The sequence below is a fragment of the Lathamus discolor genome, chromosome 4 (assembly GCF_037157495.1).
Source record: "Lathamus discolor isolate bLatDis1 chromosome 4, bLatDis1.hap1, whole genome shotgun sequence".
NCBI lineage: Eukaryota > Metazoa > Chordata > Aves > Psittaciformes > Psittacidae > Lathamus > Lathamus discolor.
In genome coordinates, this window is record NC_088887.1 from 127,117,643 (window position 1) to 127,140,962 (window position 23,320).

Here is a 23,320-nt window from a genome sequence, read left to right on the forward strand (position 1 = left end):
AGGCACTGGAGCTGCTCTCAGGTCTCCCCTTCAGGAGCCTTCTCTCCTCCAGGCTGAACAAGGCACTGAACAGGTATTGCAGCTTCTCTCCCAGGGTGGACCTGTGGCTCCTTTTGACGTCCTCCCATCCCCAGCATCCTCATCCCTTCCCCTCACCTCCAAAGCAGCATCTGCACAGCAGCAGGGTGAAGCAGACAAGTTTGTCCTTGCAATGGTCCACAGCCTGTGACAAACACCCCATCAATGTCAGCTCCAGCGGGATGAAGCCTTCAAGGAAGAGAGACCATCTAACACTGCAAGAGCAAAAGGAGCAAGCACAGTGCCATTTTGGGGACAAGGACAACCCATCACTCATGGAGATGGATGGATCCAGTACAAAACCATTTCTTACAAATGATTTATTTAAAAACCCCACAGAATCCTTCAGCTCCGTGGTTACTGCTCAGTGCTGGCGTCACCAAGACCGTCAGCAGGAGCAAGTGCTTTGGAGGACATAAATCCAGAAGGCTGCAGTGTCCAAAGGTTAATGTGTGTGGACTGATCCACATGAAGGAGTAAGCTGCACCATTGACGTGGAGGAGGCAGAGCCCATGGCATTACAGATGTAGTACATCCCACCCAGAACATTAGGAAGCAGCCCCATTGTCCACCAGCTCCAACCATCCATCCTTCACAGTTCAGGTGTGGTACAATTCACATGGTTTCACCGCCAAGGACATGGATTTCTGGTGTCACACTTTGGATTCTGGGCTCTTTATGGAGTTTCCTGCCAGTTTCTCCTTCTCTGGGTCTGCCTTTGTCCCTGCTGCACTGCTGGCGTCCCTTTCCTGCCGTCTCAGGATCATGTAGACGGTCACAAAGCACAGGAAGGCACCAACCTCAAAGAAAAACTGGAGACCAAGGTACCTGTGGTGTGGAAACACAATAAATCAGGGTAGGAAGCGTGTTCCTGTGCGCATCAAGCACCAATACCCAGTGTCCCCAGACACCCAGCGGACACTGAACATGGGGACTGGCTCCTTGGGCGCATTCAGCAACTGCTGCAAGCCTGGAGTTCAATGCAGGGAGTTCTTCTGGAACTGGACCTCTGTGGTCTACAGCAGCAGGTTAACAGGGTCCTTTTCGGGGTTTTGACTTGTGCCAATGACTTTCCAAACCATTCGTAGGCATTGCTGGGAGTCAGAATGGGCCAGGGGTGATGCTTGCTTACCATGGCATATGCAGCAACTTATCCCATGTAGGAGGTGGCCTGATGCCACGTTGCCCCTGGGCTTCCCTCAGCCCTTATCCTGATGCACATCCCTACCTTTGCCTGAAGAGGTTATTGTCATAGTATCTGCAGGCTGCTTTCCTGTCACACTTCTTCTCCCAGAGGATGCAGGTTGTGTCGATGGCGCTGCCATACAGAACAGGTCCTGGCATCCATGCTGGAAGCAGAAAGGGTTAAGGGGGGCTTAGGGATGTTATGGAAGCAACTCTGCCACGACAAACCCAACCCTGGTTACTCTCCCATGTGAGGGGATATAAAGTGGCTGGGGATGGTCTTTGTGGTGGCACGTGAAGCCACTGGTCCTGCACAGAGCACCAAGGGCTGGCTGTGCGTTTGCACCCCACTGGGATGCAAGATGGTCCTTCCTTCTCATTGCTCTTTGACAAAGGAATGATGCTCACCTCCTTCATGCACTGTGCCTATGTGCTCCACCCCACAACAGCAACGGCATGTTCTGGGGGTCTCCAGGTGAACATGGATTTTCACCATAGGAAAACTAACTAATGGGATCACAAGACATGGCTTGCAGCCACCCTGATACACTGAGGGCAAATGCGGCAGTATCCTCACATAGCCAAGGGCTGCCTGCCTGGACCTGAACTTATTCCCTGCTTTCTTTATTTCACCATGTACATGTACCCCCTGGAGATGCCTCATTCCCTCCCCACCATGTGCAGCCTCCCAGACCCTGCAAGGCAGCATCTTCCCTGGCTTAGAGCAGGCTTTATTCAGCCTGAAACTCTGATTAAGCATCAGTTCTGTAGCCCTGGGGCTGCCGAATCCCCCGGAGCTGCCGTGATGTTCCAGGATGACATTTCAACACGTTCTCACTTACCTAAAACTCTCAGCAGCATGAACTGTATCCCAACAGCAAAGGATTTGTCTTCAGGCTGGATGCTCCTGAAACACAGAATGGAAATTGTGCCGTGAAGACGGATGTTTCCCTCCCTGGTCTCACACGAAGCCTTAGGGCACCTCACCCCCCCGAATCATCCTTCAACCCAGCCCAGGACCCCAGGCAGTTCCCGTTTACATCAGTGTCTTGATGAAGCTTCATTCATCAAGGCCAGACGCCCTTTCCTGGCCTGGAAAACCTGCTGAGCTCCATAAGAGACAGGGAGGAGCTCAGTGAAGTATTTTTGCTTCTTGTTTAAAGAGTAAGTCACAAACAAAACCCGATTTAGCTGCTGGCTCTGCAAACACAAGCAACAGAAGGGATGCTTTTTGTAGTTGTGGAGGAGATTTACCCATTGAGGAAGTGGCTTTCCTTGAGGATGTCCCAGTGTGTGCTTTGGTGGTACCCCAGTTTTCTGGAAGTATTTCAGGCTGTGGTTCCTGATGGGGTCACGCACGGGAGAGGACTGGGTGGGAGAGGACCTCCAGGTCAACACATACCATAGAATCATGGAGTGGTTTGAGTTGGAAGGGACCTTAAATCTCATCCAGCTCCAACCCCTGCCATGGGCAGGGACCCCTTCCACTGGAGCAGCTTGCTCCAAGCCCCTGTGTCCAACCTGGCCTTGAGCACTGCCAGGGATGGGGCATCACTTCAGGGGACTCAGCTTCCCTTTCCTCTCTGACCGCCTGCTGTCCACATACCTCACTCATGGCATTAAAGGTGGGGTTTATATGACTTAATGACAAGTCAAGCTAAAACCAGGTTTTAACCACAGCTTTTCCCTAAAAAGCAACTCTTTGGAGGGCTTTGACCACAGAAATGTGCTTGGGAATATCGTGTACAGACTAATCCATGGCTTTTCCCCCTCCTGCCCATCCCAGCCTGGGGCTTGTGCTGAGGTTGGCTCCAGCCTGCCCCATAGGCACCTTTCTAAGGGCATGGGCAGCTGCAGCCCTAATTGCTTCTCTGCACTGGGAAGGGATGCTGTGCTCAAGGGAGATCCACCAGAAGGAAGGAAAGTAATTAAACTTCTTTATTGAGCACAGAGCTGCATTAAAAAGTGCTGAAGTTCTGCAGTGCTGAGTTAATGCTGAGTTAATGGCGCATCTCGTTCCTGAGGTACCAGCCATGGTGGGGAGAAGGAACAGGATCTGCTGCTGGATCTGAAGGAATAGGGGTGCTGAGGGCCATGTGGGGTTCCTGCGAGCTCCACGGCCCCATTGCTGGGTGGTGGGGCTGTGGGGGCCTGGCATGCTGCTGAACACCACGTTCCCTACAAGAGCAATTGGCCCCACAGCACCGTGGCTCCATGATGCAGCCTCCAGCAGCCTGAAATCCCCACTTGGCTGCTTAACTCTGCAGGGAGCAGCAGCAATAACCAAAGAGACCTTGGAGGAGCCTTTGCAGTGTTAGGGAAGCAGGAGCTCTGTTAGTGCTGGGTCTTCAAGAGCGAGTCCTGAAGGCCTCTCCTGCTCCAGCAGAGACCAGAGATGCTTGGTGGTTCTGTCCTGCCCTGCAACACCAGGTCTCCTGAGCCAGACATAGCCTAGAAGATGGACAATCACATGCACTGCCCTGATGGGAGCAGGGAAGCCCCATTCCCTGCACCAACACATGCAAAACCCATGTAAAAACAACGGGAGGAACAGGGGCATGAGCTGCAATATAGGGTTGATTCAGCTGGAGAGAACCTTCCTCGATTCAAAGACCTCTTGGGCTTTCAAACAGCTCTTTTGGATGGCTTTTGCAGCTGCACCCAGACCATGGCCAACCCAAGGTGCTCACCTGAGGATGAGCATGAAGGACGGCGTGTGGGACGTGCTGGCGAGGATCCCTGCCAGGCAGGACAGGATCACAAAGGGCAGGAAGAGGCGGAAGCAGCCGGTGCTGCAGGTCCCGGGTCTGGCAGAGCCCATGAGCCCGTTGTCGGAGATGCAGCTGCAGTCGGTGTAGTTCTGCAGGGAGGAGAGAAACCAGAGGCTGCTCATCTGCTCAAGGCTATGGAGACACCAGGGGTAGGTACCAGCTGCCACAGGGTTGTCTGTGCATGGTCAGCAGTAATCAGCACTCAGCACTTCAGAGAGGGGTTGAGGGGAGGAAGATGCGCATATGATAAAGCTGGATGGGAATGGCAGGCTGAGTGGATTGAGGAAACACAGGTTCCCATCCCACCTACAGCCTACAACGTGCTGTCATCGCTGAGAGGAGGTCCCAGGCTCACAATGCCCCAGGGGCATCACCAGGGTGTCACATAGGTGAGCACGCACAGGTGATGGGGAAGCTGGTACCACCGTGGTACCTTGGTTCAAACCACAGGATCATGGAATCCCAGCGGAAGGGAACTCAAGGATCACCTGCTCCAACCTCTCCAGGCACAGCGTGACCCACACTGGATGCCCAGCGCCCTGGGCAGCCCCATCTGAGCAGTGTCCAACCCTGGGGAGTCACCACTTCCCTGGGCAGGTTATTCCAGTGGCTGCTTGCTCTCAGTGGCAATGATTCTCCTCTTGTGTCCATTGGGAATCTCCCAGCAGTAACTTGTGCCCTTCACCCCTCGGCTTTCCATGGGACTCCTTGTCCAAAGGGAGCCTCCACCTTCCCTGCAGCCACACTGACCTCCTGGCACATGGATCAGGGCTCCCTGCGCCTTCTCTTCTCCAGCTGAACAGTCCCAGCTCTCGCAGCCTTTCCTCACTGCTGCCCAGCCCTTGGACCATCGCTGTGGCCCTTCTCTGGCCCCTCTCCAGCCCGGCCACAGCTTTGCTGTGCAGCAGGACCCGACCTGACCCCATGTTCCAGGGGTGCCGTGCCCAGCGCCGAGCACAGTGGGACAGTGGCACCTTCATCCCTGTGGGGATGCCCTTGGGGATGCTCCCCAGCACCCTGCTGGGTTTCTTTGCCTCAACCACTGCTCACTCCTATGGAGCTGGGGTCCTCCAGTGTCATCTACAGTGGTACCTTGGTTCATCTCTCTGTGCTTCCAGAGGCATCTGGAAGTGCTCCCAACCCAGAAGCATCCTTGCCTTGTTGGTGTGAGCCGCAGCAATGCCTCCCTACTCCCTGCAGCAAACCTTCTATGCTTGTTTCATGTCTGCTATGCACTGAAGATGCTTACACACAGGTTTATTTCAATGTCATCATCTGCCGTATGAATGCTCTGGCATCCTGAATAAATCTGGACTCCTGGTGTGAAATAAACACAGCTGATAAAACATTAAAGCCTGATGTGAGTTTACCCACCTGTGCTACATCTGTATTTAAGAGAGACATTGAGGGGCTGGAGTGGGGCCAGAGAAGGGAATGGAGCTGGGGCAGGGCCTGGAGCCCAAGTGTGATGGGGAACGGCTGAGGGACCTGGGGGGTTCAGATGGAGAAGAGAAGGCTCAGGGGGGACCTGATGGCTCCCTACAAGTGCCTGCCAGGAGGATGGAGCCAGGAGGGGCTGGGCTCTGCTCCCAAGGAACAAGGGATGGGACAAGAGGAAGCGGCCTCAAGCTGCCCCAGGGCAGGTTTAGATGGAGCTGAGGAACAATTCCTGCCCCAGAGGGTGCTCAGGCATTGGAACAGGCTGCCCAGGGCAGGGCTGCAGGCACCGGCCCTGCAAGGGTTCACACCCCGTGGAGACGAGGCCTCGGTGCCATGGGGCAGGGGTGGCCGTGGGGCAATGGCTGCACTGGGTGGCCCTGAAGCTCTTTTCCATCCTGGTTGATTCTATGATCTTTAGGAGGAAATCTCCAGGGGAGCAGCCTAGGCTCCATCCCCTGTACCCACCTTGTCTCCTACTGCAAACCCCTCCATCCAGTGGCTCCATGCAGAGCAGAGCTGCAATCAAAGCCAGAGCCAGGCTCAGGGGAGGACTAAATCAGAAATCACTTGCATGTGGAAAATGCAAAATCTCACCTTTGAGAGAGGGTCATAAATTCCTGGCACAGCGCTAGCAAAGGGAAGATGCCCTGGGGCAAGAAACAGGGGAATTTTGCCTTTTTCTCCAGGTTTCAGTCACAATTCTCTTTTTCTTGAACAAGAAACCTCTTTTTCAAGACCTTTGGCTGAAATGGGCGTGATTTTACTGTTGCTGGAGGGAGCCAGACTCACACCGGGCTGGCAGTTTGCAGAAGGGTGATCCCAGAGGCAGGAGCAGACCAGGGTCTCCTAAGTCCCCACTGCCACATCACTGCCTGGGGAAGGGGCATGGCTGATGCCCATAAGAGACCCACAAGAGACTGCTCTTGGCTGAGAGCACAGGGGGAGATTTGGGATGGAAGGGGACAAAATCCCTCCTCCCACCTCGGGGAAAGAGGATTTAGAATCTAAATTGAGGGATTTATCTTCTTCAGCCATCTGAAACGAGCGAAACCAAACTCAGCATCTGGGCTCCTTCTGCCGTCATGGGCAGAGAGCAGGGTCTCCAGGGGACCCAGCACAGATGAGTGCTTGCGATAGCTGGGATGAATTTGGGCCAACGCAGTCCACAGAAATGCAATTAGATAAATTAAAACTCGCTTGATCCGTGCAACCAGCACCTTGCAAAGAGTCAGAGTCAGGAATTAAAGGGACTCAAAGACAGCTTTGTGTTGGCTGGAGGCTCCAAGCATGGAGAGGGGCTTGGGACAAGGGCCTGTAGGGCCAGGCCATGGGGAATGGCTTGAACCTGCCCGAGGGGAGACTGAGCTGAGCTCTTAGGCAGAAGCTCTTCCCTGTGAGGGTGCTGAGGCGCTGGCACAGGGTGCCCAGAGAAGCTGTGGCTGCCCCATCCCTGGCAGTGCTCAAGGCCAGGTTGGACACAGGGGCTTGGAGCAAGCTGCTCCAGTGGAAGGGGTCCCTGCCCGGGGCAGGGGTTGGAGCTGGAGGAGCTTTAAGGTCCCTTCCAACCCAGAGCATCCTATGACTCTAAGATGATTCTATAGGTGGCAAGAAGATCCAGCAAAGTATCTCAGTGCTAAAGGAAGAGCTAACGTTGGCTTTACCAAGTGGTATTTGATGGCACCATCCAGGGAGCCCCAGTTTTGCTGTAGCACCTGGCTCCACATAATTACACATGTAACAAATGCAGGAGTGGGTCACATTCAGGAATTTAGGATGTCAAAGGGCTGGAGACATCTTTGGGAAGGAAGAAGCAGTTGAAAAAGCCCCGCTGTTCTAAACACAGGCACAGGGATGCAGAAAAGTACATCTGGGACTAAGCCTTGGCACAAAACATAATGGTTATTAGAATGAAGTGTTGTTAATTAACAAAATGCTGCTAAAAAGTGCCCAGACAGTCCCTTGCTACCATTACATCCTGTGCCAAGAACCCAGCGGGAAGCTACTCACCCTGTATGGATCGCTAATGTGTTTCAGATAGGTATTTGAACTGGCAAAGCCTTCCTTCCGATTTGTTTGCTGAACTGCATTGCCTGGAGACTCAGCTGACAACTGGCACTGTGAATACTCAGCCCCATCGGGGTTTGGGTGAGAGGCAGGGAGCAGCAGAAGAGAGAGAAGCACAGGGCAGGACAATAGCACTTCCAGGTCTGCAAATCAAGGCCAAGCCAAGAGCAAGCCCCATTTCTCCAGCTCCCATTGGATTTTCCCACTAAATCATCCTCCTGTGCAGACACATGGGTTGAGAACTGGTATTTACAGGGAGGATGCACATTGCAACTGGATCATGACTTTGTAACCTGCAGATCGGCAGGCTGAAAGGTGGAATAACATTGCTTTACCAAGGCCCTCCCACAGCAGTCACTGACTAAATGTCAGTGCTGGGTGTACTGGGGCAGTGGTCCCTCCATCGGCTGGCTCAGAGCACACAGAGCTGCTCCCCAAGTCCCCAAAAGCAAGAGCTGCCTCCTCCCTCTTCATCTATAGATGTAACACAGCTAAACCAAGGTATATGATGGAGATAACCTGGCTGCTTCTGCAGCCGTAGGTATCAGTTGAGTGTTTTCAGCTTCCAGTTGAAGGTGTCCCTGCTCATGGCAGGGGGGTGGAACTAGATCATAGAATCACAGACTGGTTTGTGTTGGAAGGGATCTTAAAGCTCATCCTTGTTGAAGAGCATTTAAGGGTGAGGGGAAAGCAGAAGGTCTTTGCATCTTCTATGCGTCTTTGCATGGTCTTTGCATCTTCCATGCAAGAAGTCCACTCAGCCTGCTGGGTAGCAGGGAGATATTGAAGCTGGGGGTTGTGGAGCTAAACCAGACCCAATGACAGAACAGCTGACAGGGAAGGACACTTTGGTGTCCCAAAAGGTTGGATACCTTGGCCGAGGACTGTTATACTGGAGAGTGCTAACAGACACCAGGCTTTTCTTGGGATGTTTCCAACCTTCTCCTGCCCATCCCACACGGTCATGCGGAGCTTGTCCAACACTAACACACATCAGAAAACCCAGCCACCAGACCTGAGCACAGCATGGGGCATCCCTCATTATCCATCCCATGCCAGGACAGGGATGCAGCGCAGGAATGACTTACCAGGACTGAGTTGTTGTCTGCATCGATATTCACACCCCTGCAGCCAGCAGAACAGGGTGAGATGTATTCGATAGCGTTGGAGCCACAGATGGGGTTATAGGCTTTCTCAGGGCAGTTGCACTGGAGGTTGCACTCCAAGGCGTGGTGTCCAAATTCAGAGCTACAGCAGGAGGAAAATGTTAGAATCATAGAACAGTTTGGGTTGGAAAGGACCTCAAGATCATCCAGTTCCAACCCCCCTGCCATGGGCAGGGACACCTCACACTAAACCATCCCACCCAAGGCTTCATCCAGCCTGGCCTTGAACACTGCCAGTGATGGAGCACTCACAACCTCCCTGAGCAACCCATTCCAGTGCCTCAGCACCCTCACAGGAAAGAATTTCCTCCTTAGATCCAATCTAAACTTCCCCTGTTTCAGTTTGAACCCGTTACCCCTTGTAATATTAACGCATGGTATTGAGTATCATAAATATACTGAAAATACACTGCAGGTACATTGGGATTAGCAGAGAAACATTTGATTGCTCAACAAAACCCTCCCCATGTCATAGAATCCTGGAGTGGTTTGGGTTGAAGGGACCTTAAAGCTCCTCCAGCTCCAAGCCCTGCCATGGGCAGGGACCCCTTCCACTGGAGCAGCTTGCTCCAAGCCCCTGTGTCCAACCTGGCCTTGAGCACTGCCAGGGATGGGGCAGCCACAGCTTCTCTGGGCACCCTGTGCCAGCGCCTCAGCACCCTCACAGGGAAGAGCTTCTGCCTAAGAGCTCAGCTCAGTCTCCCCTCGGGCAGGTTCAAGCCATTCCCCTTGGCCTAAGTGTGAGGACCCACAGAAATTCCACTACAACCCCCCAAGCCTTGGCTCTGCCTGTACAAAGCATCCTGACCACAAGCAGTCCAGAAAATCACCCACTTCCTCCACATTTAGCCCCAAATCTGGGTTCTTGGGGTATTTGCAGCACCACAGAGGTGGTGAGCTTCCCACTTAGGGCTCAGCCCAGCTTCCACCGAGACGGCAGGATGCTGAACACAAGACTTTACAGACGCTCTGGACCAAGAAGGTCCTGCCCATGTTTAGCTGCGTAGGGAAGCAGCCACAGCTTTGAAGGTGTGATCCCAGGGCTGGCCCCTGCCCAAACTCTTCTCCTCTGAGTAAGGGCTGCACTTTCCAAGATGAATTTTTAATCTTGGGCTGTTTGTGCCAATAACGTTCACTTTGGGTTTCACAACCAGTCCATGAAGATGGAAGGAGGAAGAACGCAATGAAATCAGTGTCTATTCACCGCAGCATTGATCTCTAGCCTCATTTTATCACCATTCACTGTCTCTCATTAGGGAATAAGTCCATTTCTGGGTATTCTGCTTAACTCCCACCTCCACCCCAATCAGTGCAGATGGGAATTGGGGTGTATCCACATCCCTGGAATGATCGCCCCCGTTCCCACCCTGTCAGTACCTCTCACTGTAGGTAACACCCATGACCTTCTGTGTGGGGCAGCCGAGGAAGAGGAGGGGGAAGGCCACGACCAGGCAGAGGAACATGCCGAGGACACACATAGCACTGCATTGCCTCAAGGACATCTGGAACCGCTTCAGGATGGCACCGCCGACCACGATGCCGACCATGGCCCCGGGGATGTTCACAGCACCTGGGGAAAGACAGGTCCTGAACCCTATTCTCCATCCTCTGATCCATATCAGTCCCTTCATTATAACAAAGGCCCAGAGGATTTGCTGTTGGGTTCCTGGTTTGTAGCATCTGTGCTCTGATGGGTACCAAGGCTTTTGCAAGGACCAGCGGGATGATGCTAAGATGCAAAACCAGCAGGATCCCACAGCAGACTGGCTGTCTTACGTATCCATGCGTGGAAGATGGAGGGACCAGTCAAAACCTATGCTTCACCCAGCAAATGTGACTTTTCAGTGTAGACAAGGCAAAAACATCAAGTGAACCCAGAGAAGATATTACATCTCTGTGTAATGCAACCATCTGCCCATTTCAGTTGTCATCGGTGTAAAACTGTGAAGGTTTCCATCACACACTTGGCATTCGACAAACCCCACTTTTATAAAGGGATATCAAAGCGCAACCTGTTTAATTCAACAAAGAATCAATGGGGAAGTTGCTTTCAGCCAATAAATACCCACACGAGGAAGGGTTTTCCAACTGCAGAAGGCTTTTTGATCTGACAGAAGAAGGCAAACCAAGATTTAGTAGCTGGGAACAAAAGCTAGATCAATTCACCCAAGAAACAGGGTTTTTACCCTTTAACAGGGTGGGTAAATCAAGCCTGGGAAGAGCTCAGCAGGGCACATCAGTGCAGGACACCACTGCTGCCGCCTTTAACCTTTCTGCCTGTAGTTAGCTTGGGCTTTGCCATTCTGCTCCGATCCTTTTCCTCTGATTTATTTGCTGTGGACTTCAGAAAACTCTTTCTTACGAGGATTCCTGCTGTTTGTGCTGAAGTGTATTTAAAATACTTCCCCGTCTGGATCTCTGAACTCCCCAGCTGATTTTACAAGAGGAGAGTGCTCTTCTTTGTACTTTTATTACCATGAGAAGATCACAGAGGGAGACCTCAGCCTCGGACAGGATATTCTGGATATTACAATGCAAGCAAAAGCAGGCTAATCTCCCGAGCACATATCCTGCTCAGCACTTACTCTTTTCCTTCCTAACAACACCGACGGCACACAAGTAGATCAACAACTACAAGCAATGAGTCTGACTATAGAAAACGTGCTGAAGAGTTCAGGCGCGATCAGAGCCTGATTGGCCTCTTCCTCCAAAGCGCCTTCAGATGCATTCTTACATCTCTGCAGGCTTGCATTTTATTTACTAGCGACTATTTAAAGACCCTTAACCCAATGACTGATGTAAAGTAACCCCCGCTACAGCAACACGCACAGTTCATATCCGTTGTTTCCTTGCTCCCTTGAAGCAATGAGTCGCTTTCCTTTCCTTGATTATACTGAACAGCTTGAGATAACAAACATCTAGCCAGGTCTTAAAAGATTTTCTTCTAGCAAGAAGTGTAAAGGAAGGGAAGCAGATAGCAGCTGAGAAACTACAGGCAAGGACCTTGTGTCACCTCTGCCTCGGCTCCGCAGGAAATGTTCCTTCTCAGGAATCATGGAGTGGTTTGGGTTGGAAGGGACCTTAAAGCTCATCCGGCACCAACCCCTGCCATAGGCAGGGACCCTTTCCACTGGAGCAGCTTGCTCCAAGCCCCTGTGTCCAACCTGGCCTTGAGCACTGCCAGGGATGGGGCAGCCACAGCTTCTCTGGGCACCCTGTGCCAGCGCCTCAGCACCCTCACAGGGAAGAGCTTCTGCCTTATCTCCAACCTGAACTTCCCCTGTTTCAGTCTGAACCCATCACCCCTTGTCCTGTCACTGCAGTCCCTGATGAAGAGTCCTTCCCCAGCATCCTTGTAGCCCCCTTCAGACACTGGAAGCTGCTCTGAGGTCTCCATGCAGCTCCTGTTATCCAGGCTGAACAGCCCCAGTGCTCTCAGCCTGGCTCCATACAGGAGTTGCTCCAGCCCCTGCTCATCCTTGTGGCCTCCTCCGCACTGAACGGTGATCTCCAGCTTAAGCTCTAAGAGGGGCTCAAAGCCTCGACAGCAGCACTCACCGATGATCATGTTGGCCAGGGACGCTGTGAGGGAGAACTGCCTCTCCAGGAACTTCCCCATGAACGTGGCTAACCCAGCAACCATGGCAGAGAGGTTGACCTGAGCCAACACCACCAGCAGGAAGACGGGATGGCGCAGGTTCCTCAGCAGCACCAGGGGGAAATCTGGAAGGAAAAGGGAAAACTGTTGCATAGAGAGGAGGTGTACAGCAAAATGACCCAAGGAAAGTGGCAAAACCCTGGATTTTCCTACATTTTATGCACTGAATTAATTCTTTAGGAGTGATGAGCTCTTCTGAACATTTCATTTACAAAAGGGCTTGCTTTCAGGGTTTATCATTTCAGGGCTTGATTGAGTGACCATTTGGATATTAAAAAGCTGGAATGAAGCATCGTGACACTGCAAAAATTGACCTAAAAACTGCAAACCAGGGTGAGAGATGGAAGCTGATGATCCCTCATCCCACCTGCCTCCAGAACCAGGCATGGGATGGGTGAATCAATGGCAGAATTAGTTGTTGCCAGGAGCAAAGTAGGGTTTTCAGTTGGAAGTGACGCGCAGTGATCATCTGGTCCCACTGCCTGAGCAGTTCAAGCCTGATTGAAAGTTAAAGCACGTAAAGAAGGGCATTGTTCGCGTGGTCATTGCCAACCTCCTGGAGAGCATCCAGAGGAGGCCACGGAGCTGCTGCGAGGGCTGGAGCAGCTCTGCTCTGGAGCCAGGCTGAGAGAGCTGGGCTGGGGCAGCCTGGACAAGAGAAGGCTCCTGAAGGGGAGACCTGAGAGCAGCTCCAGTGCCTAAAGGGGCTGCAGGGAACCTGGAGAGGGGCTTGGGACAAGGGCCTGTAGGGATAAGAATGAGCTTGGAGCAAGCTGCTCCAGTGGAAGGGGTCCCTGCCCACGGCAGGGGTTGGAGCTGGAGGAGCTTTAAGCTCCCTTCAACCCAAGCCAGGCTGGGGTTCTATGATTCTGCAGCAGTGCCTCCTGCTAAGCTCTTCTTCAGAGCTGCCAGGTTCTTATGATGCCTTTGGAGAAATTCAAGTGACTTTATGGTACTCTCTCAGCCTCAGCTGAACCTCTATGAACAGTGTTTATATCTGTGGCCTTCCAAGGCTGGACTGTAGCAGGATGGCTGAGAGCAACATGGAAACCTGCTTGTCTTCCCCCCCCCACCCATGGGTTGAGCACTGTGGCACCGAATGATTATAGGGGTCATTACAAACACGCATGCCCTGAGCGAACAGAGCCTCGGTTCATTTCCCTGGAGCTTCCTGGCAGTGCTTCTGCTAAAACAAGTACCAAAGGAGCTGGGAAGTCGTTAAAAGTTAATTCATTTGTTTGCTGCGGTTGGAATTTCAACGTCTTTTCTGTTTCCATCATTAAAAAATATGTATTTGGGGATGTATTTGGATAGGCAAGAACTGCTCCAGTGAATTCCCCTGTGGCTAAAGCCTTAGTGCTTGAGGAAAGACATCTTCATCCTGCCCAGCAAAGACAGCTCCCCCCCAGTGCCATGGGATTTGGGATGCCCGATGCTGACACCCAGCAGCTGGGAAGCTGCAGGTCTCCCTCCTGGAGTGATTTCTGCTTCGGGCACATCCCAAACCCGCTTTCTGCTCCCCCTGAACCATCTCCTTCTCCCGTGCTCCGTATCCGGCTTCGCGGCGCGCAAGCAAAGGGCGCGCATAAGGGCAACTTCCAGACAAACACATGATGAGTTTCCCAGATGAAAGGCAATATGCTGAGGCAGAGATAAGGACTTTCCAGGGAGGATTAATGCAGTGGCCGGCCACAAATTAATGGTGTTAATTCTTTGCAGCTCACAAACAATTGGGACAATCTTCATATCTGCTCCAGTACGGAGCCGCTGGGAGATTGCGGCTGCTTGTCTGGGAGCTGTCCCAAGCTGTGTATTTGTTTAAGCTGTCCTAAAAGGTTATAGGATCATGGAACGGTTTGGGTTAAAGGGACCTTAAAGCTCATCCAGTTCCAAACCCTGCCATGGGCAGGAACACCTTCCACTAGAGCAGGCAGTGGTCTTCACCTCTTACGTGAAGAGCAAAGGTCCATCCATGGATGTCCTCTATTCAAAGGCAAAGCTTTTGTTCATGGAAGTTTTGCCTCTCCAGCTCAGCACTCTGCTCTCAGGGTTAGGCAAGCAGCTAAAGACATTGGGGAGCAACAAAAGCAGAGCACAAAAGACGGTCCAAGCATTCAAGGCGTGTTCAAGGGCCCTGAAATACTGATATGTTGGGGAGGTGGGAGGCTAGCACTCAGCTATGCAATGATATCTCTGGGATAGATCAATGTGAACCCCAAAGAGGGAGGTGGTTTCACCCTTAGCTATAGAATCATAGGATGGTTTGGGTTGGAAAAGACCTTAAGATCATCCAGCTCCAACCCTGCCACGGGCAGGGACCCCTTCCACCAGAGCAGCTAGCTCCAAGCCCCCGTGTCCAACCTGGCCTTGAACACTGCCAGGGATGGAGCATTTACCACTTCTGCTTTTTGCATCATATACCTGCTTAGTTTTCTCAATACTTCAGATGTATTACAAACGCGAAACCTCAACTTGCTTGCTGAAAGATCTCCCAAGAACTAATCCAGCCTTTTGTGGGAGGCAATGGGAATCTTACACCAAAGCAATTCCTTTTCCATAGGGTGCTTTGGCCTTTTCAAGCACACTACACCCCCTCTGCCATCCCAGATGGGAGCTATAAAGCTACAACAGCGAGCAGGCTCCCCACTTCATGGTGAGAAACCATCCTCTGCAACCACCATCTAGTTACTAATTCAGCCTTACAGCTCCAGAGAAGGAGCAGGGCAGATACTAAAAGCAAAGGGAAGCTTTGAAATCCTAACACAAGAATATCCTTGAAACCATCTTTAGGCACCAGAGATAAAAACCCCCAAACAAGTCACAAGCCCAGTGTTTTAATTGCTTTGAAGTTCACCTTTAATGGCTTAATTCCCAGTACGTGCAACAGAAGCTGCACATCCTCCCAAGGTGCTTTCAGCAGAAATTAGCAATGGAAATTACTTGAGGCTAAATCCTACCTTTTTGATTACTGCGAGCAGGTCCAATGCCTGCAAAAGGAGCACTTGGTGAGTACAAAGAGCGGGGTGCAACCCAATGTCACCCGGAGCATCTGTGCGGGAGCCAAAAGTAGTCCCAACGGTGCTTTGACTTTCCTACTTCTGACTAACTCCGGCGAGTGGATGCTGCTCCCTCCTCGGGTAACTGACCTCATTGTTTGGATCCGTCCCCAGTGCTTTGCCTGAGGATTGAGCCTGTGCACGGCTCCATCCTGTTATTGCTGCCTGGGGAGGGAAGAACTCTTCCTGTCCTTGAGGCAGACTTCCCAGGGCTGTGCAAACTGCTCCCTGCTCGTCACACCTTGCCCCAGGAAGATTGAAAGCCCAGAGGCTTCCAGAGAAAGGGAGACCACGAAGCACCTCATGGAACGGGCTGTAACCCATCCGCAGTTCATTCCCAATAAAGCAAATGGCAAATATTCCCTTTTGCTCTCAGTTCTTTTCCATGTGCAATGAAGCAACAGAACAAATGACAAGATGCATTTCCTTCTCCGTAATCATGCTTCATTTTGCATCATTTAAGCTGAACTAAGTGACTAAACAGCATTGCTGAACATCTTTCTGCTCCAGGTCAGTTCAGTAACTTAAGGCTTGCCTCTGCCAAGCCCTCAAGAGAATGATGAACCCTTAAAGGTGCTTTTCAGCCTTATGCTGCTCAAGGAGCATCCTCAAGTGCTTTGACACCCATATTCCCCCCAGCTGACAGGCAAAGGGATGCTTCCCAATGGGAGATGCTGCCTTTCTCCCAGGTGAAGTCATCCTGGTCCAGGCTGAGTTTGCAGCCATCCCTCATGGGAGGCTCAGAGGGAGGACTCTGTCTTACACGGGATGTGGGAATAACAGGACTGAAATATCCCAGGGAAAAACCTGAGATCTTGTGCAGTCCCTGTTTGATCCAATCCCTGCTGGTATCCTAAGGGTTTCCTTCATCCCATCCTATACAGGGGACCCACAGCCATCAGCATTGGGCAGTTCTGGGGCTCTCTCTTCCAAAGATAGCACCAAAGCACTGGGCAGCTCTGGGACCATCTGTTAAAGCTCCCCTCAAGATGCAGATGGACCAGCAAGCAGATGAGGTGTTGCCAACAGCCTTCTCCATCACAAAGCTTAGCCCCTTGCCCATCAAACTAACATATTTTTTACAAGCAGTTAAAAAGTGTGAGCATCAAGGCTGAATTAATACACAGGTTGCTATTTCTCCTGTCAGATACGATAGGAATCTGTTTTGTGTCGTTTCTGCTGATGGACCGATACAGCCCATCTCTTAAATGCCCATCTCCTGTCCTTCTGCCTCCCATGCTGCAGGCAGAGATGCCAGATGCAACCAGACAAGGCAAGGAGGTACCTCTCAAAGATTCCACAGCACAACCCCATCACTTCCAGCCTGCTGAGACTGAAAACTGGGACCATCCTCCTCCAGGAGCTGGGTCATCCTTTTGCACTGGGGCATGGTGTATGAAAGGCTCACTATGAGCACAGCACAGAAACCAGACTGTCCTACAGCGTTTCCCCATCACGTGTGTTTCATTCTGCCTTTCTTTTCAAACAACAGAAGGTATAATAATCCAAGGTGACTCAGGCTGGAAAATCTCCAGATGTTGTTTTCATAAACCATTGTGTAGAAAAGAAGAGAGGAAAGGATGCCTGGTGGGAGAAACAATCATAGAATGATGGAATGGGCTGGGATGAAGGGAGCTTAAAACTCCTCCAGCTCCAACCCCTGCCCCAGGCAGGGACCCCTTCCACTGGAGCAGCTTGCTCCAAGCCCCTGTGTCCAGCCTGGCCTTGGGCACTGGCAGGGATGGGGCAGCCAAACCTTCTCCATTCATCCCATCCCAGTCTCCCAGCACCCTCACAGGGAAGAGCTTCTGCCTTATCCACAACCTGAACTTCCCCTGTGTCATTTTGAACCCATCACCCCTTGTCCAGTCCCTGATGAAGAGCCCCTCACCAGCATCCAAAGAGAACAGAAACAGAATAAAAATGAAGAAACAGAATAAGCAAAACCAGACACAAAATGGGAGGCAAAATCCTCTTTCCAGCGACCTGCAGGTGAGCTAGCACTAAAGTCCTGAGATTTCCCCCAAATTGTCCCCATCGAACCATCACGCACTAGTTCCCACTCCCTTTCTGGCTCTAAAAAGAGGTTTGTGTTAGAGATCCGGGTAATGCATCACTCCCCACGGCAGGGGTTGGAACTGGATGATCTTAAGGCCCTTTCCACCCCAAACCATTCCATGAGTCTATGATTTCAGCAAGAGAACAAAACTCCAGACACTTCGTTTTCGTCAGGACCGGGCTTTGGGGAGCGAATTCGCAGAAATAATGGATTTCTATTAGCACAGCTCCACAGCCCTGACAACAGCAACGCTGCAGCTCCACCCCACACAACCCATTCCCTTCCCTCTTCACCCAGAAGCTCATTTCCATTCATTTTAAAGAGGCAAAGAGCAGCATCGGTGTGAAAATCCCATCCGAAAGCGATAAATCTGCTCCCGTCACACAGGGTTTCTCAATGACAGTGCCACAAGGTCGGTGGGGGGATAAACCCTCAGCTTGCTCCTCTGATTTAGCATTAAGGTAGCGAGCAAACAGCGCAAGGAGCAGAATACAAACCTGCCCACGCTGCTCTGGCCGTGCCTGCCCTGCACTGACCTCAATAATACAGCGAATTTGCAATACATTAAAGGGATGATATTCAGGAGATAGGGAGGAAGCTGCCGTGGGTTGGCTTCAGAAGGTCACTTTCCTTCGGTAATTGCCAAAGTGCAGAGTGTTTCCTTCAAGAGAAACAACCCGGAGCAGGCTAAAGCCCAGCTGAATCCCTGCAGCACAAAGAGCCCGCTCGGTGCTAAGCAAGACATTGCGCTGGGTTAAAACCACCCCAGACGAACACGCATCAGACCCTGGTTGTCCTTGGAAGGACAGGGAGGGAACCTGGCTTGGGTGCTGTCACCAGCCTCGGAAGAGGGAGTCTGGGGAGGCTTCTGGGGGTGATGCTGGGGGTCTGATTCTCACTGACCTGAGAGATGGGCTGGATGGACCCATACTGCAAAAGCCCTCTAAATGGGGCTCTTTCCCTTCCCATGGCTTGCACCTTGCACCCTTTTCCTGCCTCATTTAGGGCTCTAATGAGGTTTTGGGTTCCATTTCCCGCAGCCTAGACAAGCCACAAAGCCACACAACACTGCAAGCTACCAACCCCAGATGCTTTGATCAGCACGAGATGGAATGGAGTAGTGTGGATGCGATGGAAAGCATCTGCTGTGAGCAGACCAGGGAGAGACATGCAGATCTAATTATATCCCTGCTATGGGGAGAGGCTGAGAGACCTTAGAGCAGCTCCAGTGCCTAAAGGGGCTGCAGGGAACCTGGAGAGGGGCTTGGGACAAGGGCCTGTAGGGCCAGGCCAAGGGGAATGGCTTGAACCTGCCCGAGGGGAGACTGAGCTGAGCTCTTAGGCAGAAGCTCTTCCCTGTGAGGGTGCTGAGGCGCTGGCCCAGGGTGCCCAGAGAAGCTGTGGCTGCCCCATCCCTGGCAGTGCTCAAGGCCAGGTTGGACACAGGGGCTTGGAGCAAGCTGCTCCAGTGGAAGGGGTCTGGCAGGGGTTGGAACTGGAGGAGCTTTAAGCTCCCTTCATCCCAACCATCCCACGATTGCAAGCCCCTGCAGTGCCCACTGCCAGGACGTGTGTTTGTGCAAGCAGAGAGAACCCATCCAAGGGGGAGGCCGGGGATGCAGACACTTACGTTTGATGAACGTGGTTAGAGAGAGGTTTTGCACGTGTTCAGATTTCGACCTGAGCTGGCTGAGCACATCCTCGCTCTTCTTGCTGTCACTTTCCGTCCCATTCGCCACCTGGGGACACACAAGAGGCTGTCACTGCGCTGACCATGCCATTTCCACTGAACCCCCTCTATCTCTCCCCAGTCATGCCAGCCAGCAGCCTATCCTGGAGATGGAGTCTGCAATGCTTTTGGGCTTGGCCAGCACTGTCCATGTCCTGTGGGGTGGGAGCATCCATGCATACATCTCTGTTACAGGGATAAGAGCCACCTTCCCTGCAGTAATTAATCCCACTTCCTAAATATCAAGCTAGGCCGTTACCCAGGTACAGCACAACATGTCCTGAGCTCACATGAACATAGGAACTCAAGGGGTATAAGTCTGTGCATCCAGAAAGCTGGATTACCTTCGGGAGATGTTTTTCTTCCCCAGAGGGTCTGGTTTACCTATGCGGAGGGGGGAAGGAAGCACAGGAACTGAGGGAGCAATGATCCTAGACCCCCAACCAAAGGTTTGGATGCTGGGTTTGGATGGAGGATGAGCATTTCCCCCACATCTCCATATGCACCATAACAAGCCGCTGTGTGAGTGCCTTTGTTCACACTGGGCCATGGAACAGAACAGATCCTGCAGCTCTCTCCCCTTTATCCTTCTCTATGCAGAAGAGCAACACTTTGCTGCTGAAGGTCTGATGGATCCATGTATCTCTGCTTGATTTTGCCTCATCCAGTGTTTAGAGCTCTGTGAGTCACTAACCTGGGTGCCCACAGGACCTGGTGCTGCTGCTAAGAAGCAAAGAGATGCTGATGGAAGATGAAGGGCTTGAATCACCCAAGATCCATTGCATCCTCATTAGATAACTGCACGTCCAAGGCAAGTGTCCAACACCCTGGGGCATCATTCCCCTGTCAGCAAGCAGCAAGCCAAGGGAGAAGAGGATTTCTCCCTTGGCTATCGCATCCCCTGCTCTGCAGGCTGCTAGGGAATCATTGGGATGGAGGGCGTTAATGACAATAGATGTGCTATTATCCATATGCAACAGCAGAAAGTGTTCAAAAGTGTGGTTTTCATGAAAAACCACAGTGGTTTTTTAGCCCAAGGCCAGAGGCAGCAGCTCAGTCTCTGACATCCACATTGTCTGCAGCAGCTCAGCCTCTGGCATCCCACATCGGCTCAGCAGCAGCGCTGCGGTAACAGTCAGCACCAGTTTACCGAGACAGACAAATGAGTTCATTCAACAGAAATTGGATGTCCTTAATTCACAGAGAGAACTGGGCAGCTCTTGGGCTAAAAAGGTCTCTTTTCCTCTGAGAACAAGACTGATTATTTAGCATCGAGGAAGTCAAAACATCCCGTGCTGCAGCTCCCACCTTCCCTTGCGGAGCAGCCTCTACAAGGGGAAAGTGCTAACGCTCATTTCATGGCTTCCATTGCTGGAGACTGGGGTTTAATGAACCTCTCAAATGTGACTCCTGTGAGGGTGCTGAGGTGCTGGCACAGGGTGCCCAGAGAAGCTGTGGCTGCCCCATCCCTGGCAGTGCTCAAGGCCAGGTTGGACACAGGGGCTTGGAGCAAGCTGCTCCAGTGGAAGGGGTCCCTGCCCGTGGCAGGGGTTGGAGCTGGATGAGCTTTAAGCTCCCTTGAACCCAAACCAGGCTGGGATTCTCCGGCTTTTCCCAGGCTGAGCTCAGCTTAGGGATGCTCTTCCTAATGGAAAGCATGGAGCAGCTCCATCCTCCTTCCTCAAAAGCCTTCACCATCCCCACACGAGGCTAGAAGTGATGGCTATAGACAAAATCCCTTTACAAAAAACATGAGGTGCCATAGGAGCCCATTCACTGATGGACACGCACCCATCCTTTAGGGAATCATCCTGAAAAATCCAAGCGTGGGGCCATGTTGTAAGGTGCTTCCCACATTTGTCCAGTTTTCTTTGGCATGGTGCTGTTGCAGTCGGGGCAGTGCTAAGCAACCAGCCCATCTTATTGCCCCTTCCAACCCCAGCTTGCCCAATTGCCTGCTCTGAGTAATGCTGAAGTCCTCTGTGGCAGGAGCACGGCATCACCAGCAAGGCTTGAGCATCTCTGATGGTAGACCCAGCATCCTTCTCCTCCCTGCCCGTAGTGAGGAGTCAGGATTCCCCCCGCTCCCTCTGCATCTTGTTTCCCAGCATGTGAATGTCCCTGCTTTATCCCAGAGGAATGCATTTCCCGATCCTTTCAGACAGCAAGTAAATATATCAGGGGCCCAAGCCAGCTTGGGGAGAGGAGTTCTCCTCCTCCTTGAGGGCTTGGCTCCATGTGCAGACAGCAGCTGCTCCTCGAGTGGGTGCTAAGCCAGATGTGCACAGGAACATCCCACTTGCAGGGGTCATGCTCACATAGAGGCATTCCAGAGTGGGGAATTTCAGGGATTTGGGGCTTTTTGTGGTTTTCTGGATGAGCAGAGAGTGCCCAAAAGAGTGTTTCCTCCCTGAAGGACAAAGAGCTGGAAGCTGAGAAAGCCACAGTGAACAGCTTGGATGTATTTCTGGAAAACTCTGCAGTTTTGGAGCAGAGAGGAGAGTTTGCAACCTAAATGTAAAGTGAAAGGAAGCTGGAGTTTGTCTTCCATAGCATCACAGAATGGTTTGTGTTGAAAGGGACCTTAAAGCTCCTCCAGCTCCCACCCCTGCCCCGGGCAGGGACCCCTTCCACTGGAGCAGCTTGCTCCAAGCCCCTGTGTCCAACCTGGCCTTGAGCACTGCCAGGGATGGGGCAGCCACAGCTTCTCTGGGCACCCTGTGCCAGCGCCTCAGCACCCTCACAGGGAAGAGCTTCTGCCTAAGAGCTCAGCTCAGTCTCCCCTTGGGCAGGTTCAAGCCATTCCCCTTGGCCTGGCCCTACAGGCCCTTGTCCCAAGCCCCTCTCCAGGTTCCCTGCAGCCCCTTTAGGCACTGGAGCTGCTCTCAGGTCTCCCCAGATCCTTCTCATCTCCAGGATTAAAGGCATGTACCTTGCTTCCCTGCATGGACATGAATAAACGAGGTATGAGCAGGGTTGAGACCAGGACTTGCTTTGCAGGAAAAGCATCTTCCCCGCGAGCCAGGCTCCTGCTCTCCCCCTCCTGCCACTGCACCTGCGAGAAGGGCAGCCAGAGGTGCTGCAGCCCGGTTCTATTCAAACACAGCCCTGGAGAAGGGGATAAAAGCCGTGCTCTGTGGCTGAGAGGTTTTCCTTGCTCAATGTGAGGCTTCTGGAGCGCTTCCCTGTGGCTGCGCATCCCCTGGCGCTTCCAGCTCGGTGCCAAACAAGGTCAGGGAGGAGCTATTTTCATCTGAAGCAAACAAAAAGCAAAAGCCCTTGGCTTGCGAAGGAACCCGTTTCCTCCTGACAAGGTCACGCTCCCCACAACACATCCCTGTGCCTCTTGCAGCAAGCGTGGGTCCCACCGGGGACCCGGCTTCCTAGAGCACTCAACAGCCAGCCCACAGGCACCTTGCTCACGTGTGACGGGATGGTTGTATTCAGGCACTGGTTGTGCCCATCTATAAAGCTCCCTATAAAATCTAAACATAGAGATCGTCCCATCCCTGCCAACAGCACCTCCACACCCTGCCCTCGTCCCCCCGTTAGTCCCTACGTAATGCTCTGTATATACCCAGGCCGCCTTTGCCTTGAGGAGGTTTAATGAGGCACCCTCAGAGCATCCCAGGGGAAGAAGTTTCCAGCTAAGCCTCAGATTCCCTTGTCCCCTCTGTTTAACCTTTCCCTACTAACAGCTAACCCCAACCGGAGCAGGCATCGAGGGGAGTTCCCCATCATCTCTCATGTCAGCATCACTGGAAGCACACCAGGTCACTGCTGAGCAAACAGGGGAGGCTTTGGGTAAATGCTGCAATCCGTCCCCGCGCAGACACCAGAGATGTTCTTTTGTACTCCCCCAGCACCACTGCGCAATGTCGCTGCCTGCACTGAAGGCTCAGATCACTGCTCCAGCACCTTCGCACCGTGCCAGGACCCAGAACAACCCCAGACGGAGCTGTTTGCACCCTGGAACACCCTCTGTGGGTTGGGAAGGGGATGGGAAGTCCCCAGCGAGCCCGGTGAAGGGCAGGAGGCTCCCTGCAGGCTCGGACACGCTGGTGCAATCCTGTGTGTAGCCAAGAGCAGCATCCATGGGGCATCCTCAGGGCAG

At 52.4% G+C, this 23,320-nt stretch overlaps 1 protein-coding gene across 3 annotated transcripts in view; it reads right to left on the bottom strand.

The window, feature by feature from the left end:
* Positions 1-383: 383 nt before the first annotated feature.
* Positions 384-23,320, bottom strand: part of SLCO2B1 (solute carrier organic anion transporter family member 2B1) — a 56,543-nt gene continuing 33,606 nt past the window's right edge. For all 3 annotated transcript variants that reach the window (XM_065678961.1, XM_065678962.1, XM_065678963.1), the window contains 8 exons: positions 19,108-19,216; positions 12,263-12,427; positions 10,082-10,274; positions 8,627-8,786; positions 3,954-4,123; positions 2,106-2,170; positions 1,307-1,427; positions 384-906 (listed from right to left, as the gene is read on the bottom strand). In XM_065678961.1, coding sequence (XP_065535033.1) covers positions 732-906; positions 1,307-1,427; positions 2,106-2,170; positions 3,954-4,123; positions 8,627-8,786; positions 10,082-10,274; positions 12,263-12,427; positions 19,108-19,216 — 1,158 coding nt within the window. In that variant the 3' untranslated portion in view covers positions 384-731. The remainder of the gene's footprint in view (positions 907-1,306; positions 1,428-2,105; positions 2,171-3,953; positions 4,124-8,626; positions 8,787-10,081; positions 10,275-12,262; positions 12,428-19,107; positions 19,217-23,320) is intronic.